Below are 11,150 nucleotides of genomic sequence, written 5' to 3'. Positions count from 1 at the left end.
TTTATACTGAATGTTAACATGTTACTGTACATAATTAAGTTTTTGTGTTCTTACAAGTTAAGACAGTAACAGAATAACAAGACCACAATTTTAATTAAGATTCACATATAATAATAATAATAATAATAATCAAAATGGGTTAACAGCAGAAAAAAACTGCAACAGCCGCTGAGTTTCACAAAGTCTTTTTCTTCACTATTGTAATGTTAAAGGGTCCACTGCGCTGTTGCATGATACGGCCTCAGAAGGAAGTCAACCAGCCTCCTACTCATCTTCTGATCTGTCAGTTGGGAAGACACTGTGCTAGTAAACAAAACAATAAAGGTCAAATAATGATTTAAAAGTCTTCACTGTGGCGAAGAGCTCAGTAACCTTTGAACTTTGGGCCAGCTGTCAGCCTCATCATTACAGCTGATAAGTGTGGCCAGAGCATGTTGTGGGAGAGGGAAGTCAGAAAAAACAGAAGATGCTTTGACATATTTAGATAATTTATTCACAGTCTTTGTCTGTGTTGTAGTTCTAAATAAGACTCGAGAACAAGGCTCGGTGGCTAAGTGGTTAGTACTCCTGACGCTTCGCAGCAAGAGTGGTCCAGGTTCAGTTCCCAGATCGTTGGGGCCTTTGTGTGCAGAGTTTGCATGTTCTTTATGTATCTGGGTGGGTTTCGTCTGGTCACTCTGGTCCCTGAGACTTGTACAGGTTTAGCTCGCTGGTCCTGATGGGTTGTTTCAGCGACACTTGAAGCAAGTGCAGAGAATAAAAAAAAAAACAACTTACCTACCTTGCCCATTGTCAATATCGACTTCTCTTTAGCTCTAGAGGAATGTCAGTTTTTTATTTTTATTTGCACCACCAACAACTTGAGTCAACATAAACCGTTTACGCCAAGATAACCTCGTATACAGACATGCATTACAAAGTTCCAGAGAATTTAAAAACTACATTAACAACAGAAAGTTCACTTACTGCTTAATGGATCCCATCCTTTTAAGTGCTATGATGAAGAGAAGACCTGTGTTATCTAGTTCCCCCGCCAGGACTATCATTTAATCATATTATTAAAAGTACTTTGTTGCAAATTAGTTTTTTTCAGATACCCTTGGACTTTTGGATGACTGCTCTCTTTGTTCTTGGGTGTTGTTTTGGTCACGACGGTCAGTAATACTTATTATGAATGACCTTCTGAGCTGAAGGTCATTTTCACTGATGTTTTTTGTTGTTCAAGGGGAAACTGATGTGTCTCATCCAGCGCCGGTGCTACTAGTTGTTCAAGGACACAGCGTTCATGATTTATTTGGCAGGAGCTTTGAGACATCTTGAGGAAGAACATTCAATCCCTGCCCTTGTCTTCACTCTTTTTTCTCTTTCTGCCTTTCAGTTCAATTCACTTAATAACTTTAAAAATGTCAGAACATTACAAGCCCCATTATAACTCATCAGTAATTTCACACGATTGAATGCTTTTGTGAGCTTTTGTGAGCATTCTGGACCAGTAATTTTTCTTAACTGTCACTTTTTTTGCAGCTGCTACACCAGCTTTTGCCACGTTTCATAAACTTTGCTAGCTCACCACATTGTCCAGTGACTCGGCAACCAGACTGAAAGCTGGTTTATTTTTTAGCACACCCCACTGGCCACATAGTTATATTTTTACATATTAGTTAAAGCAGAAGGAAATGGCTGGATTTGTACATTTGCCGTACTTTATGTTGCTATGGAGTTGTAGAAAATGCACAAAAACATAGCCCTGTCACAACAACAACAAATTTACAAGTGCGATATATTCATGAAGTAAATCTAGATGATGAATGACCAAACCATAAAGTAGAATTATCCTGAATACAAATAATAGAATGCAACACTTAAGCTGTGAGTTTGTTTCTATGATGAGTCACAATTCAACCCTCTACAGCGCAAATCTCATCATAAAACAGAAAAATAATGCGCATTTTACCACTAGTGCCCAAGAAAAAGTACAATACACAATAAATATTGACCTCCAAAAATAAGTGTTCCAGCTTTCATATACGGAACGATATAGTAATTATCATGCTAGTCCCACAAATACACAGTAAATGAGTTGTTCCATGTCACGGCCCACTGTTGACCTTCAGCTTGTTGCTATGCCCGCTCTGAACTTCCTGTTGGACGTATCAGACCTGGCTTACCCCCGGCTCTATGGCCCTCTCCCGCTGCTCTGCTCCGGTGCTGCTGCTCATTCCGCTGTAATTACAGAGTTGCGGTGGCTATAGGAGGCAGGTACAGGGTCTCTCAGCAGGCAGAGGGACCAAGCACTCAAGAGAGCTCAAATCAACCGGCTCCAGACGACCACGAGCCCTAATTACCAGAGCGCATGAGTAATAATGAGGTGGTGTTTGGTCCGAAATGTGCCAATCAGCAGTGGGTGCCCCCTACAGGTGTACATATGCACCTTTATACGGAACTGATATAATGAGTCTGTGTGGATATGGAAAAGGTTGTTTAGTGTTTATATATGTACTGGGGACTTTGATATGGGGATATTATTTGAGGGAAGGGAGGATTTGTGTGAAGGAGGCTGGTATAATGGACTGATATTTGCATTTTTTGGCGTATCAGATATTGAACTTGAATCTTTAACAGAGGCTGATGATTTGATTTGGGCCTAACACCTGGGAAACACGCTGAGTCTTATTTGATCATTTACGTGAGAGGAGGGGGCACTGCCAAAAAGGTGACTACAAAGCTCTGTGAAAGCATGATTTTTACTTTACTCTTAAACCTTGTGTTGAATACTTTGTGTCTTAAGCCTTGAGATGAACTTGTTTCTCTGTAAGAATGCGACACATACATCTTCACTAGACCACTAGAACTTCGGTCACATGATACTGGTATTCCTTGTCTTGTAATGCATCTTTTTAGTGACTGCAAGCATTTGTTAGTGACGTATTTTACCTCTCTGTGACAGTATGTAAAACAAGTTAAGTCCTTATAAGACCAGCCTTCTATAGCTAGTACCCTTCTGGGGCTTTAAGTACTGGAAAACTCCCTTGAAACACAACGCATGTTCCTGTTGTCTGTAACTTCAATTATTTGATCAGATAAAACTTCTTTCAACTCTCTACCTCACATGTGTCAAACTCAAGGCCCGGGGGCCTAATGCGGCCCGCCATGTCATTTTATGTGGCCCTCGACAAGGTAAATTGAAATGTATGACTGTCTTAAAATGTCAGTTTATCACTAGTTATGCAGTTACACAGACATATTTTTTATATCTTTGCAAATTTGAGATGAACCATTTTGTTGATGCGGCCCTTGGTGAAATTGAGTTTGACACCCCTGCTCTACCTGGTCTGCGATCTCTCCCTTCACAATTACACTCTGGGTCTGATGTGAAAAAAAAATGCGGATAAATCTTATATTTTAGGTAAAATGCTCAAAATTGGCGCCAAAATATCAGTCATCGGTTGCTCTGCTTTGGAAGCAACTGGTTAGTCTATGGTAGTAGTTATGGTCCTCCATAAATAATATCTTTTATGCTGATTGTCTTGTCCACTTTGGCTGCTAATGGTGCTGTTCTAAAATCTTTTAAATTATATTCACATTTAAAATACACATAACTAAATACCGAGTGTGTCCCGTTGTAATACTATGGTTTGCTCGGTGTCTTGTTTGATGCATCTTTCTGTTATTTGACCGAAAAACTTTTGTAGGTCAACAACACAAAAGCAAACAGGTCAGTCTTAGAAGCGAGGACCTCCCGTTTCATTGCGATACTGTTGTTATTCGCCTCCGGTTCTGTGATGCATCTCTCTCTGGTTATTATATGTACAACCCTGAGATGCAACACAAAAACAAACACATCAATCCTTTCTTTTCTCTTGTCTCGAAAAATAAAAAGTAACTTGAATATATTGCATAAGTCTGGTTTAATCCCAAGAGTCCCTGTGTGAAAGTCTCTCCCTCAGACTGAAGCCTTTGGGGAGGTGTTAATGAGTTTGCTCTGAGCTTGGAGTCAAAGCAGAGAGACCTGAGGCGACTGAGCAGCTGCCGACCCTGGGCTTAAAGAGGATGACACTGCTGCGGGCCACTTCAAATACCCATGGTTAGGCCTGTCACAATAATACATTTTGAAGTGTGATATAATTGCTGGAGTAAATGCAGACGATAAATGATAATACTGAAATGAATTTATGCCCAATGCAAAACCACAAAACTACTCTAAATCTACAATATTGTTGAAAAATCATGAGCTGCAATACATAAACAGCAGAATGAAACACTTAAATCTTATCATATAGACAAAAAATAACCAAAAATGTATCAGTAGTGCAAGGAAAATTCACACATAATAAACACTGACCCCCAAAAATCTTGTTTCAGCTTTTATACATTGAACAATAAGTCGATATACTGTAGTCTTTATCGTCTATCTATAGTGTGTCAGTTTGACTCGCACATTAAACAAGTCCACAACATAGAAAGTACAGAGTGTAATAAGAAAACACAATATAAACGCACCAGTAAAACCATACAGAAAACTCAGGCAACTACTCGTCCACCCAAAAAAATAAAATGTAATTCCGAATACTACTTGTAATAAAACATAAATCGGGGAAACAGGGACCGCATCCAGTACACGGAAAAAGGAACATAAGACAGAATGTGAGAAGGAAACACGAGCAACAAAACACAAAGCAGAACAGGAGCAACAAAAATCAGCCATTTTTGAACATTTTATAAGAGAAAACCACATTATGAACTGGGATTTAGGAGGAAATCGAAATACATAAACATGCTCATGAGACTTTAAACTGGGATGAGGGGGCCTTTTTACTCTCTCACACTTGGAAAACTGTCCTGAAGAAGTCGAACTGCAGATGGCGCTGTCGTCTTGTGTCCACCTGTGCCTCCACCAGTTTAAAAACAGCTGACAGGACACTCCCAGCTAAACTAAGCTAAACTATTTGAATAAGTCCACAACATTCGGAATTATATGTAACGTCTAGAAGTAATAATCGATTTTAGTAGTTCAGACAGACACATACATGCAATCTGTGCAGTAATTCAACCTATGCATTTCAAGTCATAAATTATAAACTCTATCGCTTTAGTTTGAGGCGACTGGTTATATGAATGAAACCCAAAAGTTTAACGTTAAACCCAGTTGGCACTTAGCCGTGTACAGCTGTTGTGATTATCTGTGTTACTCATACTGCCACTGATGCCAGGCTCTTATCCTGTGGCGTGTTTGAAGAAGCATCAAAAACCGCTTAAAAACATGAAGCCATAACACTGTGTACAGCATGTGGACAAAAACAGGATCTGTCTCAATATTTTTGGTCAAACTGTTTGTTCCCGTTCAAAGCAAACAAACATCGTGTCTCAGAATCTGCCCAAATGCTGAGGGAATGGAGTGAGGGAAGTCTTGGCATTTATCGGTCTGAAAGAAGCATTCAATTCTAATTACTTAACCACTTACACTCTCATTAACAAATTACCCCTTAAAGACAGCAGAGACCAGTTTGAAAACAAAACAGTGTCACCATATTGTTGATTTGTTTTTGCTTCCACACTGATTTATTGCTCTGACTCAACTGGAAATGTATCACAATTTGCCCCCTTCAGACACTGGACCTGGAGTTTAAAAAAATGACTGCTCATATAGTCCCCATTTTCATTTCATTCCATTATAGACTAACCAAAGAGCTGTGTAAATATAGCCTCGTTGCTGTAAGATATGCTGTGGTATGATAGATAGTTTTTAATTTGCCTTCACAAATCCGTCACACGTTTCCTCTGAAGCTGAGTGGACTTTGAGGAGCTGTCCAGGTGCTGAAACAAAGAATAGACACTGCTTCTCAATTAGTAATAGGCGCTGGTGGCTGCTGATGTCATTTTTTCACGGAGGAGGATAAACTATTCATCCGCAGCGAGTGAGTGTCTCCACTTTGAGCTGAGAGGCGCGCGGCAGAAGAGCGGGGAGGCAGCCGATTGAAGGGTGCGAGTTTAATCTACGCTTTCAAACAAGACAAACAGTAGCACTTTGTGATTTATCCGTTCTCTCAGTTAGAGGCTTCCAAAATCAATTTAGAGCAGAATAACGATCGCCACAGATCAATTTGGTGATTCTGCAGCTCGTGTGAGAATGCAGGCAGAAGGGGAGGAGTTCACCGCGCTTACTTTTCCAGTGCTACAGTAGAGCTCAGTGCGCGGCTGTCTCTGAGCGGACAGCGACGCAACTTTCCAAGCGATCGCACCTCTCCAATGGACAGCACCTAGAGTCAGGTCCGGACCCCTGCGCCCGTCCCTCATCACTTCGCTGCCGCCCGTCAACGCCACAGCTGCCGCACGTGGAGCTGGCGCGCGCCTCCCGTCAACATGGAGGGAGATGTGGACAAAAAAGAGGCAACTGCGACGGTCCGAGACTTCGACCCGATCAGCGGGAGCATCCCGGCCACCAAAGTGGAGATCTCAGTGTCATGCAGGTGAGTGGATGCGCCGGAGTTTTTCTGTCTGCGCCGTAAGAGGCGCACACAAACACAAAGTGTCCCCTCTTAAAACGCACTCACTATTTATAACTGTACTTATAAAAGTTAGACCATGTCAAACGCTTACATTTTCTCTGAGTTAAACAAATTCTTAATTCTTCTGCTCCTTTTTAGGTTATTATTTAAACTAAAATGACGCCACTCTTTTTGCACTTATGTTCTGAGTCTGAGTGATTTATAACTTGTTTATTGCCCTCAAACTTGTGCTAGAATTGTATTTTATTGAAGTGGTGATGTTCTGGTTGCATGAATGCTTTGTTCTTGTCAGTTATAATGACTCTGAGAAACGAAGACGAAATGAGCTTATGTTTTATAGTCTATAAAAATATCTCACCATTGTAATTTGTGCCTATAATGTTACATATAGACTTAGAAGTAACACATTTCCGCGATGATACCAAATCTTCGCTGGTGCATCCGATTTCCAGTTACTATGTGCGTTGGTATTTTACGCGTGCCAAGTCCCTCGCCACAGGAGACATCCAGCGCCTATAGAGTTTTCCTGGCGCTGGAAGCGCTCCCGAGGCGACGTGTCATGTGTGAAACAGGCTGGGTGTGCTCACGCTTGGCATCAAAGAAGACTACGCTTAAAACCGAATGAAAAAACAAAGACGGGTCCCTGGGAAACCCCTTAAAGCAGCCTCTCCTCTGCGCAGGGCGGGGCACTGCGCGCAGGTAGGGTACAGTGACAGTAGGCTGTTGCAGTGGTAATAAACTGCACACACCAGTGTGGGGGCAGGATGCTTGGGTTTGGGTATGATGCAGTCAGGGTGTGTTCACTCAAATCTACTGAATGTGATTCTTTCTCCCATTTAAGATTATTACAAGTTATGGCTTTGGTGCTTTGGTGTGGTCTTCTGTGACTGTTATCACTGAAATCATTGTGTCACATTCAACCTCACACCATCATGAGTGTTTTAGTGAAATCCTCCTGCTTTACATAAGAACAGATGGCATACCATAAATACATTTTTCATTCAACCCATGTGCAGGATTTCCCAGTTGCCTCTCCTCATTCTCTTTACCTATCTGAGTACTTCATGTCATATATGTGTTTGACTATATTTTCACATCCATGTTTATGGCATGTTCCCCTGAGTGCTGATGATCAAACGTTTTCAGTGGAGAATTATTCAGGCGTATATAGTGAAAGGAGAGATGCACACCTCTGCTCCTTCTGCATTCTGCTGGAGCTCCTCTGTCTGTCAGGTTCTGCTTGTGGCTCGACTGGCTGTTTATTCATCTAAACTCTGAAGACTCTTAAAATCTGAACTGTGCTGATGTGTATCATTGCTAAGTAGTCTGGTTTTAATAATAATTTATAAAGTAGAAGGCTCTCTTACAAATATGTAATAGTATAATTGTAAAAGAAATATGTGTTTTTGAATTTGAAGTAGTTTTTGAGGCTGATGCGTTAAAGCTGATTAGTGATTCAAGGTGAAACATTCTCGGTTTTAATACATTTATAGATTTCTGTGCCTGTGTTTTGTGCTGACAATGTTAACATGTCAGAATACAGACCAGTTTGATTGCATATTGGCAGATTTCAGAACACTAATAAATAATGCAATGGCTGAGTAGATTTTCTGTGATATTGTTGGTGTGCAAGTCTCTATCAAAGATTTCTTTCTAAGTTATACAATATGAGCTTTTAGCATTACTTTTTAGCTGGCGTTGTTTCATCATTTCCATTCTTCCTCTTCAAATACCTTTCTGTCTCATTAAGTCTGTGTTCTGGATTTTCCTCCAGCTCCATTGCCCATTTAAATGAATTGCTCAACATTGCTCTCCTCTTTCTGTCCCCGAACAAGCCACCCCCATCCTGTTTTATCACTCTGCCATACTAGATGTGTGACGATGGTGTTGGACATGCCTTTGAGCTTGGTTGAGTGGGGGTATTTTCGCACAGCCTGTTAGATCCGTGCTGGGGTGTAATTGCTGAGCCCAGCAGCTGGACACAGTTTGAGTATAGTGTGTGTTCTTGCTCTCTCCTTGCGCACTATCACTTCTCCCTCCATCCCTGGACTTTACGCTGCAATGTGTGTAGATGCCCCGGAGCACCGACGATCCTGCCGCTCCCTTGTCTGTCATTACTGTCTGTCCAAACAAAGTCTTGCTCCAGGACACGGGCCGTGATAGAAAAGAGAAATTCCTCCCTGGGCTTCCAACACACGGTCTGCTTCAGATGCAAAGCACTTATTTCCTCCGCAGGTCAGCACCTCTGTGTGAGTAAAGATGTTACTGTAGCGAACTCAAGGATCCACTCACAGACTGCTGGCCTGAGGATGAAAGATTATAACAACACAGCCACGTTAATATTTCATATGCAGCTACCGGTTAAAGTGTTTCCCAGCCAGGAGTACGGGGACATGGAGTGGGGACAGATTCAGTTTTTGATAAAATAAATTCCTTGAAGTAATTTTTTACTCCCTGTAGAATGTTTTGGAGGATTATGGACACCAGTATCTTCAAAATAAGACAATTTAATTGTAATAATTGACAATATTGATCTTATTCTGCCTTGCTCACTTTTACTGTAAAACCGACCAAACTGCACTTTCTTTGTGGTGGCACTTCTGGTTAAACAGGAATCCCATTCATTTCAATGGAGAATTTTGGGGAAAAAAAATGCTTTAAAGTAGGTTGATTTGTGTTAAATGTTCAATGTTCATTTAACCAACAAGTCAACACTGCACCGATTCTCTGTGAGGCTTTAAAACGGCAAAACAGAAGAAGCCCCATGTAAAATAATACAACCTCAACCTCTGGAATAAGGTGAATAGTAAATTGATGTTTTTGGCTAATACCTGAGTTATGAGCATAGACTATATGAAGAAATGGACTAAGTGAGTGTGACGTCACAAATAGCATTCGGGTCCAGTCAAATAAACCTTAACTATGTCCATTTATATTAAATTAAATAGGTTAAATTCTCAAATGATTAGTTATGAAGATTAATTGTACCATGTTAAGCACAATATGCACTTTTAAATCTATCTTTGTTCAACTTTGCGCACATTTGTAGGTTTGGTATCACATGGGGATCAACAAAAGACAAGCAAATTAACCAATATTCACAGAAAAAGCAAATGACAAGTCTCCCAGTGCGTCTCCTATGCTAGACCTCCATCTTGACAACGAAAAACCTTGAGGAGAACCATAGTGAAGGAGAGATCTATTCCCATGGATGGACGGGCTGTAGATGTGTCCAGAACTGATTCCTCTCATAGCGAAATAATCACTTTAAAGCCATGTTTGTATGTTGAGATTGCACATATTCCTCGTCATTTTACCCCCTCTCGACTCTCCTCCATCAACACCTCCAAAGATCTCTGACTGTAAGTGGAAAGGATTGAAATAACACCGTCACGCATGAAGACATCTCCCTGATATTTACAAACATTTATTTTGATGATTTACACTTTGAGCCAATGGGTGCTAAGAGAAAGTTACAGCCTCCAAACCTGTGTGTAATTGATTTAGCAAGCTCCAGAGCTCCGTTATTACTGTGTATGGGATTGTGCCGTGCTACAGGTATTCTTATAACACGCTGCCAATATTACAGTGAGCCCCCTTGACTAACCGAGAAACTGAAGCGGACAAGCCCTTATCAAAACAAGAGCATATCGCAGTGATGGCACATTGTTTCCTTCTGTGGTTCTGATTGGTTTTGCTCCCCGGTCCACAGCAGCTGCTTCTGTGAAACTGGTGAGAGGGCTACACTCCAGCTCGAGGATGATATGGCTCTTAACATTTGAGTGGGTTCTGTACATGCAATAGAGTCCAAGTGTAATGTATGCAAGCTTTTCACAAATGTGGAGAAGTAGATGAGTGTGAAGACTAAAGTCACTTTATATGGCAATTATATGCGTTGTTTTAGTGAATTGGTTATGCCGGGTTCTTATCTTACACTCACATATGGATAGGATGTTTTGGAGAGTTTTTGGATATTTGAAAGGTTCTCAAAAATAGTCGAATGGCCAACTAACACGATGGTCTATGTGGTTTAAAATTTTCAGTCTGATCAGTTTATAATCTTGGTGATAATGTCGTGTTGTATTTCAGTGCTGCTCCTCCTACTGGTCAGCCTCTGTCATGGTCTGAGTGAGTGACAGGTGAATTTAACCAATCACAGTGACGTGTGAACTCTCAGACGCAGCAGTTACATCCTGATAGACATACAAAATAAATGAACAAATAATCAACTACAGTTCCATACATATGTTTTTGATTAAGTAACAACATTATCACATGACTTAAAGCTCACCAGAGTCAGTTTTATGTAATATAGGACCTTTAGTAGCATCTTTGGTCATTTATATAGCTGGATTTCAATACTGTACCTCGAAATATTCAGTCTTTTCAGCCTATCCTCTCTGTGCCACTTTGCACATAGTCACCTCCCACTTAAAGTGCACTAATTTGCACATTTAATTTGGAATATGAGGGCTATGCTAATGTCTTGCAAATCTTATACTCGTGTTTGGTACAAGTAATAATCTGATTTTGAACTCATGTGGCTGGAAGTCAAAAAGATGAGGCCAGGTTTATTTGTACAGCACAACTCGTACACAAAGTAATTCAAAGTGTTTTACGGAATAAGAAAGACATTAAAATCAC

At 40.7% G+C, this 11,150-nt stretch overlaps 1 protein-coding gene across 2 annotated transcripts in view; it reads left to right on the top strand.

Moving 5' to 3' along the window:
• The first annotated feature begins 6,201 nt into the window (after positions 1–6,201).
• Positions 6,202–11,150, top strand: part of cpne5a (copine Va) — a 103,488-nt gene continuing 98,539 nt past the window's right edge. The window contains exon 1 of one of the 2 annotated variants that reach the window (XM_033969968.2): positions 6,202–6,467. In XM_033969968.2, coding sequence (XP_033825859.1) covers positions 6,361–6,467 — 107 coding nt within the window. In that variant the 5' untranslated portion in view covers positions 6,202–6,360. The remainder of the gene's footprint in view (positions 6,468–11,150) is intronic. The other variant, XM_033969967.2, reaches the window with a different exon arrangement.

The sequence above is a fragment of the Periophthalmus magnuspinnatus genome, chromosome 7 (assembly GCF_009829125.3).
Source record: "Periophthalmus magnuspinnatus isolate fPerMag1 chromosome 7, fPerMag1.2.pri, whole genome shotgun sequence".
Taxonomy (NCBI): domain Eukaryota; kingdom Metazoa; phylum Chordata; class Actinopteri; order Gobiiformes; family Gobiidae; genus Periophthalmus; species Periophthalmus magnuspinnatus.
Note: the sequence above shows the minus strand (reverse complement) of the source record. Positions and strands in the feature narration are given on the sequence as shown.